The sequence below is a fragment of the Littorina saxatilis genome, linkage group LG4 (assembly GCF_037325665.1).
Source record: "Littorina saxatilis isolate snail1 linkage group LG4, US_GU_Lsax_2.0, whole genome shotgun sequence".
NCBI lineage: Eukaryota > Metazoa > Mollusca > Gastropoda > Littorinimorpha > Littorinidae > Littorina > Littorina saxatilis.
Window position 1 is genome coordinate 25,600,030 of NC_090248.1, and position 21,634 is coordinate 25,621,663.

Consider the following 21,634-nt stretch of genomic DNA (forward strand, 5'->3'; position numbering starts at 1 on the left):
GGATGGAAAGAATCACTAATTTCGCAAGTAGCGTATAAGTTATCCAAATATAAGTGGTTGTCTAGCATAGAAATTTAAAAGCACTGCCCATTTTGCAAAACAACAAAAAAAGTGCACCACAAGTACATGCATACGGTATTTAATGAAATCACAAGTGAGTAGACGCTGCTTCTCCCCAGAGCTGGAAATAAAACTAGTCCAGATAAGAGGATAGCACCTTTTATAACGCGGTGGTCCTACATTTGTAGTACCAGCAAAGAGTGTATCCCTTTGGTACCAGCACCATGTAGACAAACGCAATCTTGCATCAAGGGAAGTAACCCAATCCGAACGAAGCGTGCCCTTGCCGAGTGTGCCTATTTTGACGTAGAATCTTACAGTACATGTATACGTGTGAAAGTGATGGTCTGAGAGCCATATTTCTCTCTCAGATGTTATCCCTTTAAAAAGGGGGTGGGGAGGGGGCCACTGTAACACGATCCAGGCACTGTAAAAGCCGAGGATACTGACGGTTAACCTTTGGTGGCATGCGCAAATAAGGGCCACGTGCACACACACAGACACACTGGCATGGGTTGTTGTTGCAATTAAGATCAGTTTCCTTTATGAACACTGTGCATGCAAGAAGAATATAAGTTTACAAAACACACACGTACACACGAGCGCGCGCACACACACACACGAGCATTCATGATCTTCCACCCATGCACTCTCTCTCACACACTCTCTCACGCACACACGAGCACGCATCTTCCACCCATCACTCTCTCCGGCTCCCTCTCTCTCTCTCTCTCTCTGATCTGTCTCTCTAGCTCTCGCTCTAACACACTCACACACACGAGCGCGCATCTTCCACCCCTCTCTCTCTCTCTATCTGTCTCTCTCTCACTCAAACACACCCACACATCGTGCGCGCTGTAAATTGATAGTAAACAAAAACATCTTACTTAAATTAATTTCATTTAGTTTATTGATATACATTTCACTCAATCGACTAGATTCTGGTGATAGCAAACGATTTTCGTCACACTTGTGAGAAACATGTAAGCCATTGTCCTTCCAATGAAAACAATTCGGATCACCATCTCAAATCTATCCATACTTTTACAAGGGATAAGACCATCCCTCCACTTTAACACATACCCAAAATGTAAACGTCTAGGTGCTTTCTGCGCGGGGTGTGCATTCTTAATGAATTTATTTATCTGATTGACACAACACGTAGTTTAAATTGTTTCAAAAAACAAAAATCGTCCTGCATAGTCAGCAGCCATAAAGTTGATTTCTGGTATGTGCCCAAGTGAAGGGATGGTCTTATCCCAAGTGAAATTCTGAACAGATAGGTTATGTTGACCCAAACCGTTTAAATTGAAAAGACTGTGCCGATTTTCCCCAATGCAGTCATCCAGTCATGTCACCTTAAAACAGTGATGTACTAAAAGAATCTGACCGACAATGAATTTGCTCGCATTCACGTGCACACATTTTCCGACCAGACTGACTACAATGAATGATCGTATCCCAAAGATTACAACAGATGTCATTCCACACTCTTTGTGTTGTACAACAGAAATAGACGATGTTGGTAAATGCATGGCTTTGTCGTTTTTTTTGTTATTATTTTTGTTAATGAGTCTTGGACGAGGTGTATGCCTTGAAGTTGAAATTAAAGGTGAAAATGAAAACAAACTGATACTATCAGTGATAGCGTGACAGTGAACAATGACACACATATTAACCGATACTAATACATGCACAGCCTAGCAGTGCACCTTCTCTCCTGCTGATATAAAGAAATCGCTGAGACAAACTTACACTCGAAATCCCTTTTCATTACCTGATAGACATGCAGAAGAACCCAGAGAATAATTTACGTGACACCATTATTAGCACTTAGTTTTGCTTTTGACGTCCGAGGTTTTACTTAAAAGAGAGGAAAAACAAGAATGGTGGGTAATTAGAACGTTGATTATAGACAAAACAAAACGTTACATTTACTAAATGTAACATTATTAACATTTGGTAAATGTAACGTTTTGTTTTTTGTACCTACCATTCTTGTTTTGTTGATTCTGAATTTTGGAACGTTGGTAGTCTATATCTGTTTTTACACCCCCGGTATAGGGGTGTGTATAGGTTTCGGTCGATGTGTTTGTTTGTGTGTTTGTGTGTTTGTGTTCGCATATAGATCTCAAGAATGAACGGACCGATCGTCACCAAACTTGGTGAACAGGTTCTATACATTCCTGAGACGGTCCTTACAAAAATTGGGACCAGTCAAACACACGGTTAGGGAGTTATTGGTGGATTAAGATTCTACAAGGACTTATAGAGAAACATATTCATGGTCAAAGGGAAATAACCTTCTCAGTTGGTGGCAGTGAGAATGGGTGCAGTGAGAATGGTTATTTCCCTTTGACCAACGGGGGTGTTTTTCCTACCTCGAAGGAATTTCTTGTTTGATTTGTATTCTTAGAAGAGACGGTCAAGAAGGGATACTGAATTTAGCCCCCACCGCACTGTCAACTCGTCCCCCATCCCAAAAATGCCCCCACCTGTTGTGTATCCTTCCCGGACACCCCCACCCCACTTAGGTATGCTTCAGGGTGAAAAGGGGGATTATCGTCTGTTTGACACCTTTTCGGACCCCTGCTGCCCCTCCCCACATTCATAAATGTATGCATATAAACATACCCATATGCACACACACACAGGACATTTACTCTGAATCGTCGTTGTTATTCACACTTTAGCGGTTTTAGGCTACATTTGTCACAAGTATATGATCTACAAGTTCGTATCCCCCTTTATTGGCTCTTTCGACGCCCGTTTTTAACCGTTTGCTCATCTTTGTATAGTATACTGGCCAAAGAGCGTGATCGTCCCGAACGAAATCTTCAAAATTTCCCTAACTTGGGGTCCGTTAAGGTGAAAAACACGTGTGGGCCCTTTTGGTATGGGGGACGATTGGGTCATCAAACTGGCCACCGGGGGCCCCTTCCAGGTGGGGGTCAGAACGGGCTATTGCACAGGCATGAGTGACTATCAATGCAGAGAATAACAAGTCGCGTGAGGCGAAATTACTACATTTAGTCAAGCTGTGGAACTCACAGAATGAAACTGAACGTAGTCCGCCGCTAGTGCAAAAGGCAGTGAAAGTGACGAGCCTGTTTGGCACGGTAGCGGTTGCGCTGTGCTTCATAGCACGCTTTACTGTACCTCTCTTCGTTTTAACTTTCTGAGCGAGTTTTTAATCCAAACATATATCTATATTATGTTTTTGGAATCAGGAATTAACCGACAAGGAATAAGATGAAATAGTTTTTAAATCGATTTCGGAAATTTAATTTTAATCATAATTTTTATATTTTTAATTTTCAGAGCTTGTTTTTAATCCGAATATAACATATTTATATGTTTTTGGAATCAGAACATGATGAAGAATAAAATAAAAGTAATTTTGGATCGTTTTATAAAAAAATAATTTTAATTACAATTTTCAGATTTTTAATGACCAAAGTCATTAATTAATTTGTAAGCCTCCATGCTGAAATGCAATACCGAAGTCCGACCTTCGTCGAAGATTACTTGGCCAAAATTTCAATCAATTTGATTGAAAATTGAGGGTGTGACAGTGCCGCCTCAACTTTTACAAAAAGCCGGATATGACGTCATAAAATACATTTATCGAAAAAATGAAAAAAACGTCTGGGGATATCATACCCAGGAACTCTCATGTAAAATTTCATAAAGATCGGTCCAGTAGTTTACTCTGAATCGCTCTACACACACACACGCACAGACACCGACACACACACACACACACAACACACACACATACACCACGAGCCTCGTCTCAATTCCCAATCTATGTTAAAACATTTAGTCAAAACTTGACTAAATGTAAAAAAACAAACACAAATTGATCATTATTATAATCATTAAATGACATGTTTGTTCAAACAAACAACAACAACGACACAGCGACGTAGCACAGGAAGAGAGATAACACAATAATGGAACAGCATCGATATCTGCTGGTTATGTCACTGCAATATCTTTCCACAGAAATTTGTCATCCCCAATCAGCTCGGCGAGACGAAGTGCGAAGGGTTTGTAGAACTCATTGAGGACTTCAATAGTCTCGGGTAACATGGGTCCCACCGTGTCGTAGTTCTGTCCGATGTTTGTCGAGACGTGAGTCAGGATCCGACGCATCTCAGTTCGTCCCAATGTCGCTGAAATGTAAAGCATGATGCATTATGATAGTGTTTTCTCACAGGATAGGACGCATCTGAGTTCACCCCAACGGCGCTGAAATGTACAGCATAATGCATTATGATAGTGTTTTCTCACAGGATAGGACGCATCTGAGTTCACCCCAACGGCACTGAAATGTACAGCATAATGCATTATGATAGTGTCACGTTTTCTCACAGGATAGGACGCATCTGAGTTCACCCCAACGGCACTGAAATGTACAGCATAATGCATTATGATAGTGTTTTCTCACAGGATAGGACGCATCTGAGTTCACCCCAACGGCACTGAAATGTACAGCATAATGCATTATGATAGTGTTTATTCTCAGGATAGAACGCATCTGAGTTTGCTTTAATTTTACAGCATAATGCATTATGATAGTGTGTTAAAAACAAGATTGGACGTATCTGAGTTCGCTTAAATAGTTCATTATGATAGTGTTTTCTTACAGAATAGGACGCATCTGAGTTCGCCCCAACGGCGCTGAAATGTACAGCATAATGAATTATGATTGTGTGTTTTCGAAGGATAGGACGCATATGATTTCGATTAAATGGTGCTGAAATGTACAGCATAATGCGTTATGATAGTTTGTTTTCGCAGGATAGAACGCATCTGAGTTCGCTTCAATTTTACAGCATAATGAATTATGATAGTGTGTTAATTAAAACAGGATTGAACGTATCAGTTCGCTTAAATGGCGCTTATAAGGTACAGCATAATGAATTATGGAAGTGTATTTTTACAGGATGGGACGCATCCAAGTTCACTTCAATGGCGCTTAAATGTACAGCAAAATGCGTTCTGATTATGTGTTATCACAGGATTGGACGCATCTGAGTTCGCTTCATTGACTGAAATTGCGCTGAAATGTAAAGCATAATACATTATGATAGTGTGTTCTCACAGGATTGGCGCATCTGAGTTCGCTTCGATGGCGCTTAAAGGTACAGCATGATGAATTATGATATTGTGTTCCCACAGGATAGGACGCGTCTGATTTCAATTCAACGGCGTTTAGATATATACAGCCAAACGCGTTTTGATAGTGTTTTATCACAGGATAGACGCATCTCATTTCGCCTAAATGGCGCTGAAATCGGTACAGCATAATGGCATTATGACAGTGTGTTCTCGCAGGATTGGCGCATCTGAGTTCCGCGCTTCAACGGCGCTGAAATGTACAGCAAATGCATTATGATAGTGTACGTGTTCTCGCAGGATTGGCGCATCTGAGTTCGCTTCAACGGCCCTGAAATGTACAGCATAATGTATATTATAATGGTATGTTATCACGGAATGGGACGCAACTGGATTTGCTTCAACGGCGCTTAAATGGCAGTATTTCATACTACATTATGATAGTTTGTTATCTTAGGTTTGGATATGTACGGCGTTCCTAATAAAGTATAAGTAATGACACACATTTCCGTTCGGCCTGTGATCATACTCATAATAATCATACTCACTTATTTTCTTATGATGTTTTTATTTTTATTATGCATTCTTATTCTTTTGATTGGAAATGAGTATTGTTACAAATTAATTTCCAAATGGATTAATAAAATTGAGTTGAGTTGAGTTGAGTTGAGTATAGTTTACACAACATAACTTACCGACATCGAGAAAATCAAAGACATTGTATATGTGGCCCTCAATGTCCTCGGAGTAATCTTCGTTCCTGATGAACATGAACTGCTCCTTCTTGAAGATCCTCAGCCAGTCCTCAACGAACACTGAGTACATCCCCTCGATGATGCGAACCTGCACACAGTTACGTAAGACATAAGGTATACGATCATTTATTGTACAATCAAACAGTAGATGGAAAAGTGTGTTTCATCTGCTCTTGGACGACCAAACAACATAATTATGACAACAACCAAAAATATTTTTAAAAAACAACATAAAAACATGCAAAGTTCATGTTGTTGGTTCAATTATTTATTTACATGGTAAAGAGTCTTTTGAGGCTGCTGATGCTGTTGTAATTCATCAAAGAAGATCAATATTTTTTGTAGCAAGATTTAAACTAATTAACAAGCCATCCTGAACTCAGGTAAAATGAGTTACTTCCCTTCGGATCTCATTTATCCCTGACAGGATGCCTTTGTGTTCCTTCTCTGGAGAGGAAATCGATTTTTTTTTTAATATTTAGAGCTTTCGTAATGTGTTATTGATATAAGCAGATTCGTGATCGTCGATAATGATTTTTCATGGTGTTGTGTAATTTTTGAATTACAAAGGAATTGATATGTAAGACAGTTTCAAGCGAGCTATCTTTCGCGGGTGTACTAAGTTTACTGTGCAAACAACTCTAAATATGGCAAAAGTGTCACGTGATAATCAACTTTGGCTACGAAGCAGACGACACTTTTTTCCGTAAGCAGTTGGGAGTGATGCAACAATATCACGGTCTTCTTCCCACAGCAGTATCAACATTTCGACTTGTTTTAACCTTAGAAGGATGTCTCTATCATAACTGTGAAGAACAGAACGGAGATCACTGTCGAAGTCGGCCAATCTGCAATCACTTTCGTCTCAGTTCGTCTATTCTCAGAAACATTAGCGAAAAACATGGGAGATAACTCTGTATTCTTATTTTGATAGATTCCGCGCAGTAATTATGCACCCGGTCAGAGAGATATGCCGACGATACGGCATGGACCGATGATGATCAGAATGTTAACAAGCGTGAAAAGATATGAGCTTTTTTGAACGTCTTCATGCATTTTGACTGTGATGGACCCAAATGTGGATAACCTTAACTCAGTATATCCGTACTCACTCATATGGCTCTATCTGACCAGGTACGGATATATCCGATATATCTTTTAGCTTCAGTCGCTTCCTGTAACGTCCATCTGACGCCTGCATTCCAGCGTATTGATACACAGTTACTACACAGTTACTACAATTCTGAGTGACCTGCTGCAACACAGTTGGTCTCGACTAACAAAAACTTGGTCAACATAGGTGGGGTAGAAAGTGTTAAACACGGAGACCACCATTTATGGAAAGAGGAAACAAACTTGAATCCGTCCCGCATGTCAAGTCAAACAGTTTATTTACCAAATGCAAAGCACAGGATTTTGTTATGGTGTATGCATACAACTTCACACTCCTTCCACACCCATATATCATAATAACTATGTACAGATAAAGTGTTCAATTTCACTGGGCCTATTTACGTGTGTATACCAACCAGACAGTTCAAAACGGACTGGTTGTTCTTTTAGCACCAATTTGACAGGAGTAATCACAGGTTGCATGGATAAAGATAAATGAATTCTCTAAAAATCATATCTAAAAATATGGTCATCAAAATAATAAATCCGAGTACATGCTAACACATGCCAAATAGGTTGAAGGGACGTTAAATACCCAACAACCAACCAACCAACTATTGTCCACTCAATAAATCCCAATCGGCCTCTTAAACCCACCACGGCCTCGTCGTAGAGCGTTTGGTTGTAGGCGCATTCTCTGATGGAGTGCTCCCTGAAGCATTTCTTATAACAGTTGATACCGTTGACCACAAAGTCGTGAAACATCTTGGGCGTGGCCCCCTTGAACGGAGGGTAGCGAGGAATGCGGGACAGAAACCTTGAGTATAATCTGAAACGCCACGAACGGATAAAGGATATAGGTACATTATATTTAAATTAATACGACTTTGTGCAGTGCTAGAAGTAAGAGACAGTAAAGAGCTAAATTGCAAAGGGCGAAACACAGTACAGTACTGTACAGTGAAAGCGGATGACGATGCAGTGAAAGAAAGGAGGTTATATAGCACGAGGAATGCGTACCACAAACTTTGAAAACAACCTGAACACAAAAGTGACAGATTAAATATGAGGAATTGTGGGTAAAATTCAAGATAATGTCTCAAATCAATCTCGCTGCCATGTCGTATGTCCCTTGAACTAGAAAATGAGGTTTACGGGATGAATGAAAGTTAAAGTCAAAATCATCGTTTTTTACAACGCTATAATTGCTCCAGTGTCATATCCCGCTGCCACGGTTCTCTCCGGTTGCGATAATATCGACTTTGAAATTCGATTCATTCCGTTAATTTTATTTTTATGTTCACTGAATTGCTATAGTGACATTACTGCACGGCGGACTGCTTAGGACACAGCTCTGGAACTTTGATAACCAACAAATGTAACAAACAAGCTATAATACCTCTGCGTAGGCTGTCTGAAGATGAGAAATATTTTAGAGCCAGGGTAGGCGTGCTGAATAAAACTGCCGGAAACGATTTTCGGCTCCGTACAACCCTCGTTGCCTTCGAAAATCGTCCATTGCGATGCGTCCCACAGATAGGAGGGCGATCCGTCACCTGAATGCAGTCGTAATGATACACATAATTGTTATGAACTCTTTTTGTTAAATTGCTATGACACCAATCACATGACAACAATCACATCAAAAATCTTCCACTTGGAGGCGTCCCACAGATACGAGGGCGACCCATCACCATGCATAATCGCTCGCTGTTTTTTCTCTCAAATATTGTGAGTTAAAGATTTAAATGCCCATGCCCTCACGCACGCACGCACAAAAACACACACACACACACTGACACACAAACACACACATACACACATACACACTGACACACACACACTGACACACACACACACACACACACACACACACACACACACACACACACACACACACACACACACACACACACACACACACGCGCGCGAGAGAAGTCATCCCTTTCCTATTCAAATTCGTAACTGAGAGGAGATATTACCGCAAATTTTCTCAGAGTGGCCTTTCGTCCTGAGGTCATTTTTCAAGTCCTCTATCTCCTTTCCCGTGATGATGCGGCTGTATTCCGACAGCGGGAGGGGGCCTGAAAAACAAATATATGAAAAAAGAGTTATTTTCAAAGTCTGATAAAAACATCGAAACAGCTGAACGCAGATTGAAATACGGGGGACTCACTGTCGTTCTTTTCAGAATCCTTGGTGTACTTGAGCTCCATGGGAGCCCCATAGCGAAGCCTGTCCCACCAGTGGTACTCCTTCAGCTCGCCCTCCATGATGTCCGGGTGGTAACGGATCCGCTTGTACAGGTCAGTGGTCCCGCACTTGGCCACTCCGGCCACGTAGAAGTAAGGGATACAGCGCATCAGGCGTTTTTTGTTGGGGTCATCGTACCAGCACGGGTTCTTGGAGGTTGGTAGAAACTCTCCAGGCTCCTGTTCATTCACAAAGGGTTATAGACTTGCGTGTGGGTTATCAAGGACTGTGGAAGATTGCAAGGCATAATGCCGTACATTATGCAATCGACGAATGGTTATTGGTAGAAACTCTCCAGGCTCCTGTTCATAAAGGTCAAATCAAAACAAATCAAATTAACTTTATTATCTCACATGGAGATATTGCAGGTTACAAAGGGTTTGGCTTGAGTGTTGGTTAACAATGACTGTGGAAGATTGCTAGGTGCCGTGCCGTACCGGCATTATGCATTTGACGAATGGGTCCATTTTGACATACCGCACACAGCCTCAGATCAAGAACATGATCACGGGAAACCACAAGTACATTTTGGCGGGAGATGCGAACTGACAAATCGCATACAGTTTCGTTTGGCTGGCAACACTAAAGATATGTGTAGTCATCGGTGGGATAGTTATGTAAATGTTTTGACTGTTTATATCCTTATCTGCAACAAAAGGACAATTCGTTGCTTCGACTGTGCTCTGAGCGGAGCAGCATCTTTTAGAAATTCAAACATTCAATTATAAGTGTTAGTTAGGTCGGTGTGAGTGCGCATATGACTCGGTACATTACACTATAAGTGTTGGTTATTGCGATCGAGGAATACTTGGTACTGTGTAAAAATAACAACAACAAAAATATAATCATACTTTCGATAATTATAAGCGTTGTGTAAAAATAACCACACAAAAATCAATTCATACTTACGATACAACCGATTTGTAAAAATAACAAAAATATCAAATCATACTTACAATATAACCGTTGTGTAAAAATAACCACACAAAAATCAATTCATACTTACGATACAACCGATTTGTAAAAATAACAAAAATATCAAATCATACTTACGATATAACCGTTGTGTAAAAATAACCACACAAAAATCAATTCATACTTACGATACAACCGATTTGTACAAATAACAAAAATATCAAATCATACTTACGATATAACCGATGTGTAAAAATAACAGCACAAAAATCAAATCATACTTTTGATACAACCGATTTGTAAAAATAACAAAAATATCAAATCAAACTTACAATATAACCGATGTGTAAAAATAACCAAAACAATCAAATCATAATTACGATATAACCGATGTGTAAAAATAACAGCACAAAAAGCAAATCATACTTACGAAATAACCGATGTGTAAAAATAACAAAAATATCAAATCATACTTTCGATATAAACGATGTATAAAAACAAGAGGCGAAGCCTTCAAGGCTCACGTAAGAAATCGACAAACAGTAACACAAACTCAATCACTCCGTCACACATACACACACACAGAGTACAGTAAGCATAGGTGACACGGTGCAAGAGTGCGAGACAGACACTAGATCTAGATCTGTCTGTCTGTAGCCTACTTACGGGGACACGACTGCCAGATGGCCAGATCGACACTGCGCTTTCGACAGCGCTTCCTCGCGCAGACACTGGAAACACGCTGTGCAGATTAACATGTAAGAAATCTCCTTTGGCATCTTCTTTATCTATTTTTCTGGAGCTACGAAACCGAACAATGTGAAATCGTCTTCTCCGAATCGGCGAACTGCAGCTCGGTGATAACTGTATCTAATTCTATACCACAATCCTTCACGCGATCTGACCTAACCTTGACCCCTGACCTGGTCTACATATCACACACCAACCAGTCAGCTGTTTTTACCCCCCCCCCCAAAAAAAAAAAAAAAAAAACACCACCCGTTTTCTTTGGATACACACTTTAATAAGAAATTCCTCCGATAGGAAAAACACCCCCGTTGGTCACAGGGAAATAACCATTCTCACTGCTCAGGATTGAGCAATTTAGAGCTTATCTCTAAGCCCTTTTGAACTGTTCTGGCTTCTCAAAGGAAGGCCAGTACGTATACAAATACACAAAAGCCGCCAGACCACATCACAAACAGAACTGAACAATCCATAGGTGTTGCCCACATAGAGAGAGAGAGAGACACACACACAGACACACAAACACAGAGAAGCCGTATATATAGAGAGATAGATGACAGTGTATTTTTCGCGTGGCTATAAATTGATTCGACCTTTGCACTTTTACAGTGAGGATAATTTACGGGTCCAATTTACGTTCTGGACACTGCGGTGACCTTCTAAAAATAGTAACAGAACGCCGGGAATATCCGAAGATGCCCCCTCATAATAGTAAGTGCACCATACGAAGGAAGGGAGGTAAACGCTGAAAACATGGAGAAGATAAGGAAGAGTTATGCCGTAGTTGATCCCCCCAAAAAACCAAAATCCACCAATAACTCCCTAACCGTGTGTTTGACTGGTCCCAATTTTTGTAAGGACCGTCTCAGGAATGTATAGAACCTGTTCACCAAGTTTGGTGACGATCGGTCCGTTCATTCTTGAGATCTACTTGCGAACACAAACAAACACACAAACAAACACACAAACAAACACACAAACAAACAAAAACATCGAGTGAAACCTATACACACCCCTATACCGGGGGTGTAACTACATACGTGCCGACGAAATGTTGATCATTGCCTCAATACTTTGAAGCTGTTGCTTGAATAATAACCAGGTAAAATGAGTATTTCGGTGTTCAGTCAAATGTTAAAGTTTCTACCACAGACATACATAAGCCTACATACGCACGCACGCACGCACGCACGCACGCACGCACAGACAGACAAAAGTTAGCATCGCATAGGCTACATTTACGTGAGCCAACAACAACAAAATCAAATCATACTTACGATATTACCGATGTGTAAAAATAACAAAAAAATCAAATCATACTTACGATATAACTGAAAGTCTGTGTTTTTTCTTTCTTGTACTGTTCCTTGACCCTAGCCGCGTCAGGACAGGGGTCATCGTACAGCGGACCTCCCCCCACAACGGTGTTCTTCCCATGCACCTTGCTTCTCACCACAGACTCCGAGTACCACTCAGGGTACTGCATGCTGTGGGGTGAACAGAATGGGGGAACAACATTTCCTAACATGTCTTCCGTCCCGGGTAAACTATCGTGCAGATCCTTCCACTTGCACTCGTATTGATAATCAATCTCCAAAAATGCTCGTGTGTGTGTGTGTGTGTGTGTGTGTGTGTGTGTGTGTGTGTGCGTGTGTGTGTGTTTGTGTGTGTGTGTGTGTGTGTGTGTGTGTGTGTGTGCGTGTGCGTGTGTGTGTGTGTGTGTGTGTGTGTGTACCTCGGTCTGTCTTAGTCTCTCTCGCCTCCTGCCTGTCTCTCTTTGCGTTTCTGTCTCTATCTCTCCCCCTCAATCTATCTCTCTCTCTCAATCTCTCGATCGCTCTCTTCTCTCTCTCCCGCCCCCCTCCCTCTCCCGCCCCCCTCCCCCTCTCCCCCAACCTTATCCCGCTACTTAAAACGGAGTCATCCTCACTCTTTCAGCCAGGTTTTCGATTCGTCCTGGACCTTCTCTGGGGGCTTGGGACGGCCTCTCCAGGGCTGGAATCCCAGCTTCTCCCTCTCCAGGTCCTCTTGTTGCTGCATCACCATGGGCTCTGTGGCCGACAGAGGGTCTATCTCGGCAAGGTCCACCACCTGAGACGAGAAGAAAACACAAGCTGTTTTTTTTTTAATTTAAAAAAAAAAATCTATCAATAAATAAGTGATAACAAGCATGGTATCTGTGTGTATGCTGTATATATACACATTCTCTGTCATTTACATGTGGTGCAGAAAAAACACACCACCACCTGTAATTACTCTTACTCGTTATGTTGGATTTGACATTATACGCTAGCTGTTGTGGGTAGGTGGAAGTTGACGGATCCCGAGTTAGATACATACACGGCCGAGGTGCACGAACCGAAAGTGGGTGCCACCCAAGCGGGAGAGATTTTTGTTTGTTTGTTTGTTTGCTTAACGCCCAGCCGACCACGAAGGGCCATATCAGGGCGGTGCTGCTTTGACATTTAACGTGCGCCACACACAAGACAGAAGTCGCAGCACAGGCTTCATGTCTCACCCAGTCACATTATTCTGACACCGGACCAACCAGTCCTAGCACTAACCCCATAATGCCAGACGCCAGGCGGAGCAGCCACTAGATTGCCAATTTTAAAGTCTTAGGTATGAACCGGCCGGGGGTTCGAACCCACGACCTCCCGATCACGGGGCGGACGCCTTACCACTAGGCCAACCGTGCCGGTCTAGCGGGAGAGAACAAACCCCAGTGTCTGATTGGTTGAAATCACAACAAATAGTATTGGGCCACAAAAAAAAAAGGTCTGTTTACAGTAACATAGGCCAAAAAAATAGGGTCGGTAGGTCGGGATTTTTTTTTCTTCCAAAAAACCATATTTTTACGTTATTTTGCAAAAAAACCCAAAAGATTTTTTTATTATTTTTTTTTCCCAAATGCCAAAAAAAAGTCTAGGGTCGCGCGAAAAAAATAGGGTCGGTCGGGTTACCGTAAACAGACTAATTTTTTTTTTTGCCTTGTCAAAACCAATCCAACACTGACGTTGGCTCACGTTTGGGTGGCAACTAACTTCCTCGTGCATCTCAGCCAAGGGATCACTAGGATCCAGTCAGGCTCATGCCTCTTCAGAGGGCCCCAAAGGGTTTAAAATCGTGATCGTGATTGGCGTTTTTTGACCTTTCTGTGACCGTGATTGCCGAAATTTCCATTTCTGTGATCGTGATGGGACTTTGCCCGTGATCCGTGATGACACAAAAATCAAGTCTCGTGATCGTGATCGTCATTTGTTTTCGTGATCGTGATGGGCATTATTGCAAAGCATTTTATTTTCAACGTACATTTTTCACAGCTGTATCACTCTATGATCCTCTATTCGTCAAGTTGTTTGTGATCGTGAAAACAAAAAACAAGGTAACTGTGATCGTGAAAGCTAAAATTTCCCTTCCCGTGATCGTGATGATACCCCCCCCCCCCCTTTGGGGCCCTCTCTTCAGTTCCCTCTCTTCAGACCCTGCAATTTTAGACCCCCTCCCTTTTAAGAACTTCCTATTTTCTAAACGTTGTCTGCTCTCAACCTCTAAAAATCCACCCCTTTTTAGGACTCCCTCCTTTTTAATAAATAAATAAAAAGAAAACACACCAGTAACCAGGTTAGGTACTTTGATACTCCTTTGTATCATAAAGACCTGGTTTTCTCAAGATTTTTGTAGGTCTTAGATTGGGCGTTCCACTGTGTGAAGCTGACCCCGCTCACGAGCACATGAGGCAAAATGGTAGGGGATGGGGGATTAAGTCATTAAGCTCTCTTTCTTCATTCTGATACAACAAGGCAGGAGAAGAGCTCAAGAAGGAATAATTGAAGTGATCAATAATAAATAGGTCAATAAATCTGCTAGCGTATGTCTTCCAAAGATATTTGTTTCCAAACTAAAGCAAAGAATGAAGGAACTGACTGAAGCAAGAAACTTTTAAGGATGAAAGAAAGATAGAACAAAAATAAAGTAAACAACAGAGACTTACATCTTCTTGAGAATCGATTGCTTCGTTTGACAATCCGTCTCCGTCATTCGGCTGGAACATTAACAATAACACTTACAACAAGTCGCGTGAAGCGATATAAAAACATTTAGTCAATCTGTAGACATCAAACTAAAAGATCAACATCAAAAACCAGTCATCGCCAAGACTACATCTATATATTTTTTAATTCAAGAGAAAACGAGGAATACAATGCAATATTTTTTAAATCTGTAAATGAAAAATTCGGTTTTAATGACAAATTTAATGAGCAAACTTATTAAATAATTCTTAAGCTTCTAAGCTGAATTGCAATACCAAAGTCCGGACTGAGTCAAACACGGCTTGACGAAAATTTCAATCAATTTGGTTAAAAAATGAGGGCGTGACAGTGCCGTCTCAACAAACACAAAAAGCCGGATATGACGTCATCAAAGACATTTATCGAATTTTTCTTTTAAAATGTCTGGGGATATTATACCCAGGATCTCTCATGTCAAGTTTCATAAAGATCGGTCCAGTAGTCTTGTCTGAATCTCTCTACACATACACACACACAGACACACATACATACACCACGACCCTCGTCTCGATTCCCCGTCTATGTTAAACCATTTAGTCAAAACTTGACTAAATGTAAAAACAATAAAAATTACAATGACAATAACAATAACAACACTTTATTGTCCATTTCAATGATACATTAAAGGCACACGCAGCCTCCCGTAAACCATCCGTTTCTGATCACTGAGCTCCCTGAGCCTCTACATACAATACAAACATACTTCCATTTGAACGCTCACCAAACGGGAACATCCTGGCTGCTTTCCGTCGAGAGTGAGACATTTTCAAAGAATTTATTTCGTGCAGTCAGAACGGACTGTCTGATACCACAATCGGACGCCTCGTTTTGGTGCTAGAACTAACTTTTAAAATCTAAATAATAAATTGACAGCTTGTAACACAAACATTCTTAAATCATAACAGGTTTTCTTTTTTTTTATCAAAACAAGATCAGTACAACTCGACAGTTTTAAAAAAGGGAGCCCGGTGCAGGTCACGCAAGGTCGTGTTTCTCAAGCAGACGAACTTTCTGCATGTCGCTGCTTTCCTTGAAGTCTACTGCGGCCGATAAGTTCGTGTGACTCACAGTCGTTTGTTACATTTTAGATTCAGAGGTACACAATATTGTGCTATTGCAGATACAGCAAGTCGCATTCAAATCACAAACTGACGACAAAGTTGTGAAAAAAAGGAAAGTGTGGGACACGGGTTCACGATGGCTCATGGGTAAAATAAACCACGAAATCTGGTGTGTGGTTTACGCAAGCTAAATAGCCATTAAAACGAACTGTGTCATTTCGTGCTGTAAAATGCTATTGCAAGTGTGTTCCATAAGGTTAGAACTGCTTTTTTCGTGAGAAGATTTAAATCGTTCTGTAAACCATTTGAGGCATACTGGGCCTTTAGAATGGAGATACTTTTTTGACACACCCAGCCTGCCTGTTATATGAGCATTATTAGGATATTCAATGATAAGACAAAAATAGAATTCACATATAAAACCAAGCCCACCTAGTAAAATACCACATACCCTAACCCAACGGGATCAAAACATGTGCCCATGCAGTCAATCAGTCGGCCTAAACATCAAAACTGAACAATAAAGTCCTGGCTGACCGAAAACCGTCGACCGAGACGTAGAGCTCTACATACGGGACCTAATTTGCATTAAACGGATTTTCGTTGTTTTTGAGCATATGAACAATTCAAACATAACATATCTATATATTTTTAGATTCAGGAAAAAATACACGCAATCGAACCACTATTGCGCTTGTTATAGTCATTTAGATTTTAAGCAAAAGTTTGATTTAACAAATTGATAAACCATGTTTAAGCTTTCAATCTCAATGCAATCCCGTAGTCCGGACCGGGGTCAAAGGTAAGGCGTCCGCCCCGTGATCGGGAGGTCGTGGGTTCGAACCCCGGCCGGGTCATACCTAAGACTTTAAAATTGGCAATCTAGTGGGTGCTCCGCCTGGCGTCTGGCATTATGGGGTTAGTGCTGGGACTGGTTGGTCCGGTGTCAGAATAACGTGACTGGGTGAGACATGAAGCCTGTGCTGCGACTTCTGTCTTGTGTGTGGCGCACGTTATATGTCAAAGCAGCACCGCCCTGATATGGCCCTTCGTGGTCGGCTGGGCGTTAAGCAAACAAACAAACAAACAAACAAACCGGGGTCAAAGATTGTTTGAACAAAATTTCGGTCAATTTGATTGAAAAACGAGCCCACGTACCAGAGTGCCGCCTCAAGTTTCTTACGAGCCGGTTATGACGTCATCAAAGACGTTTATCTCGAAACACACACAAACATGCACCATCGACCTCATCTTTAAAGATCCACAGTGAGCTGGCATCCCGACATTTCCTAAATGTGATGCCTTCCTTTGTTGTTCTTTTTTATTTAGCTTTTCAATCTCTAACGATCATTGATGCACTCACCCGTTTGCGAGGTATTCTGCTACCAGCTGCTAGCCCGGTCTGGGCGTTTTGACGACTTTTGGGTAACTTCTTCGGGATTCGCCCACCTTAATATCAAGCAAAGCACAGCAGCAAAGTAATGGGTCGTACATGGAGAGCGTAACCTTATAATTAGAGACGTTAGGGAATGTGAAAAAAACATGTTATGATACAGACGTATGGATTTCCAGTTTGAGATGGTATAGCCTTTACATTTTGGCTCCGTGTTTCAATGAGTACGAAGTTCATGATGAGAAGTATTTGAGCGCAAAAAAAGATTCAGACTGATGAAGACAGAATTGTTTCAAAAATGAAACATGAACCTCAGCAGTCGTAGGTTTTCTTCGTAGAAACTTATAACTTCTCAATAGTTGATTTTCTCTTTTATAGTCAAACCAACGAAGTCGATGCTCTAAAAAAAACCCACCCTGAAGCTGTTCATTTTACTGCAATAGAGATCTTTGGTTTGTTTAAGCGTATTATATGACATGGTATTTGACTGTTAATCAAATCTAAAAATCTAAAAAAATATATATATATTTATATCTATAAAAAAATAAAATAAAAGCACGATCAAACTTGCATCACTGATCAATAAAAAAATCGTGTTCCCGTTTTATTCGAGGACAGGTATAAAATTATAAGTTGTATCACAGGTATATGATCTACAAGTTCATATCCCCCCTCATTGTATCACCGCGCGTGGACTGCATGTAAAGCCCGTTCTTAATTGAGCCCGAAGTCGACTAGCTACGCGAAGAACTTCGCGAAGTCTTTTTATCGAAAACTTACTGCTAATGCTCCGTGCGGCCAGCTTTGCGAAGTATACTTCGCGTAGTCGACTTCGCCCAGTTAAGGACAGGCTTAATGGTCGTAGACAACTTCTAATTATGATGTACTTTGATCTGGTTATATATATATATATAACCATATATATATTTATATATATATGTGAAAATTTCTGCTGACTTTCAATTGTTTCTTTCACAATTTCTGATGTTTTATATATATATATATATTTGTTAAAATCTCTTAGCAGAGAAAGAGAGAGAGAAATAAGTATCTCTTCACAGACAGCCTATTGGGAGCATCAGACCCTCCTTAAGGGGGACCGAGATTTACAAAGCAAAGTCCCTTTGTGGGGGACGGATCACAAGGTAATCTAGTCCTGAGGAGGACCATTGTTATTGTACCTAGACCAGACACGTGTTTCGACAATATTGTGTCTCATCAGTGGTCAGGTGGTACTGATGGCGAGAGTTGTCAACCCATGGTATCCAACTAAGAAGCAAACCACTCTCTGAATGGTAGCTTCTGTTGACATGGAAGACTACCCTCATCTGACAACCCCAAGGGGATATCTGTGAAGGGAAATACTTTGATTTAAGGCCAAAGTGTGGAATTGATTATATATAGATATTGTATATATTTATATATATACGAGAACAAAATAATTATATATATAGAACTTACCTGGTGCTTCAACCCCGGCGGCATTGGGAGCGCCACCCTGTCTCCCTGCTCGGCCCCGTGGTATCGTCGTCTCGCCACTGCCGCTGCTGCACGTGATACAGACCATGAAGCTGCTCATTGACTTAGAAAAGATGAGCACAAGTGCACGACATTTTACACGGCATAAGAAAAAGAAAGGTGCCTGCATACACACGGCAAAGTTGTAGTTGTTGCGAAGGAGGTGTCTGGCTGCTCATTAAGGTTTGTTGTTGTTGGTTCTTGGTATGTGTGGTCAACATACAAAGCAATGAAGGCGAAAATAGAAAAGTCGAGAAATCATATCAGATGGGTTGACAGTCCCGTTGAACACAAAACATATAGATCTATTATATACAAAACCAGAAGTACATTGATTAGAATCGTGGCTCCGATGTGCAGATGTTTTAAAGAAAAAGGAATCATATAGATCGAACACAGTCATGTGAGTCAGTTATTTGCTGCGATCGTGGTTTTACTGGTCGACCACGTGTTTCCTGTTTGTACTAGTGGGTAAGCGGTGCACAACTCGTCCACACAGCTTGCAAATCCTGACAGAATTATTTCCAAAAATCGTTAATTCTGCAACCTTCCCGGCTTTGACCTGCCTAACCAGGCCCCTACTTTGAGCATGCTGCGATATGAGCGCATGTGTCTGTGGACCTACACACACACACGCACGTACACACACACACACACACACACACACACACACACACACACACACACACACACACATACACACACACACTGTGACACACACATACACACAAATTGAGCCTCTCTCTCTCAGTCTCTCTCTCTCTTAATAGTGTCAGTCTCTCTCTCTCTCTGTCTCTCTCTGTGTCTCTCTCTCTCCCTCGCTCTCTCTCTCTCTCTCTCTCTCTCTCTCTCTCTCTCGCTCTCGCTCTCTCTCTCTCTCTCTCCATCTCTCGCTCTCTCTCTCCGGCTCTCGCTCTCTCTCTCTCTCTCTCTCTCGTAAGACATTTTATTGATTAAACATCGGACCTGGGCTACACTCTGTGTTCTATAAAGGAATATGTGACAGGATTGAAGGACCGATCAGCTGTGCGTGCAGTAAAAAATGTGCACAGAAAAATTATTTTCAACGGGTGGTCCGTGAGAACACAGGCGACAGTCAGACATTGATCTGTGAAACTGACGACTTCATTTTGGTCACAGACAAGAACCAGCCGGCACGTACTGGATGGTCAAGCAGGCAGCTCGTCACATGCTAAAAGAAGAGGAGTACCTCTACAAACTTCGGCACGGGTCACCAGTCGACAGAGGGAAGTTTGCAGATCTTCTCCAAACAGTGCAACACGAAGTGTCTGTGCTATTTGGTTTGAATTCGATGTTCGTTCGTGTGATTCGATCGGGACTTTTGTTCTCGTCTTGGACTTTGGGAGAACAGTGTTACTTGCAAAGCATAAAGCAAACGGACAATTACACAAACTGACACGGACACTACCATGTCGGGACATGCACGGAAACCGGTCTACCTTTTCCCCCAACCACCCCATCGCAATGAACTGTCAAGTTTTGGCGATTACATTTTCTGAGTTCTGACTTCTCTCTCTCTCTCTCTCTCTCTCTCTCTCTCTCTCTCTCTTGCTCACCTTCCCTTGACCTGCCCGGCCCGTGCCTTGGTGGCCCGTGCCTTGGTGGCCCCTGCTTTGAGCACGCTGCGATGTGAGCGCACGTGTCTGTGCACCAAGAGAACGAGCAGCAGCAGGGCTATGCCCAGGGCTATACCCTTGAAGTACACACGCATCCCTCCCTCTAGCCTCTTGTCGCCGTCCCGTCTGTAAAGGCATCAAGAGGAGACAAACATAATTATATATGACAAAAACTACTTTTGGAAGAAAATGCTAATTGTCTGTAATATTTGTAATTTTCTCAATACATTTCTAATTTTTAGGTGAACTTTTTAATTTTTGGCTTTTGACGCAGGTAACCTCTTGTCGCCGTCCAGTCTGTAAAGACATCAAGAGGAGACACAAACATAATTATATATGACAACATATTATTTTGGGAAGAAAACGGTAATTTTCAGTAATATTTGTAATTTTCACATGAACATTTCAGTTTTCAGGTGACAATTTTAATTATTTGTTTTAAACGCAAGTAACTTAAGCGCAGAAGCAAGCAAATCAACACATAAACCAAAAAACAAGTGAACAGACAGATAGACATACAGACAAGTAGGTAGGCAGGCAGGCAAGCAGGCAGGCGGGCAGGTATACATTATAACCAGACGAGCAAATAAACTGAGAATCGTACACACACACACACACACACACACACACACACAGACACACACACACACACACACACACACACACACACACACACACACACACACACACACACATGCATACACGTGCACACACACACGGACACTCCCCCATCCCCACTGTCCACACACATACACAACGTGGGGAGGGGGGTGGGGGGATTGGTTGGTGTTTAGGAGTACAGACAAAAACCATTATGCGCACCTCTCCTGTTCACACCGCTGTGTCGCGTGTAAGAAATTAGAGCGGCAGGCTAACAGCTTGACCAATCATGACACGAAGTCACTGAGGATCAGATCAATTAGTGTTCAGATGCGACCACTTGTGGCTTTGCAGCGAAGGAGAGGCTAGCACGCTAATTATTCGA

General features: G+C 41.6%; 1 protein-coding gene across 1 annotated transcript in view; it reads right to left on the reverse strand.

Moving 5' to 3' along the window:
- Positions 1–947: 947 nt before the first annotated feature.
- Positions 948–21,634, reverse strand: part of LOC138965540 (carbohydrate sulfotransferase 15-like) — a 23,457-nt gene continuing 2,770 nt past the window's right edge. Inside the window, exons 2-13 of the mRNA XM_070337723.1 lie at positions 20,590–20,775; positions 18,956–19,041; positions 17,465–17,550; positions 14,962–15,012; positions 12,898–13,058; positions 12,292–12,454; positions 9,229–9,484; positions 9,035–9,136; positions 8,452–8,608; positions 7,710–7,881; positions 5,880–6,027; positions 948–4,238 (exon numbers count right to left, since the gene is read on the reverse strand). Coding sequence (XP_070193824.1) covers positions 4,042–4,238; positions 5,880–6,027; positions 7,710–7,881; positions 8,452–8,608; positions 9,035–9,136; positions 9,229–9,484; positions 12,292–12,454; positions 12,898–13,058; positions 14,962–15,012; positions 17,465–17,550; positions 18,956–19,041; positions 20,590–20,775 — 1,765 coding nt within the window. The 3' untranslated portion in view covers positions 948–4,041. The remainder of the gene's footprint in view (positions 4,239–5,879; positions 6,028–7,709; positions 7,882–8,451; positions 8,609–9,034; positions 9,137–9,228; positions 9,485–12,291; positions 12,455–12,897; positions 13,059–14,961; positions 15,013–17,464; positions 17,551–18,955; positions 19,042–20,589; positions 20,776–21,634) is intronic.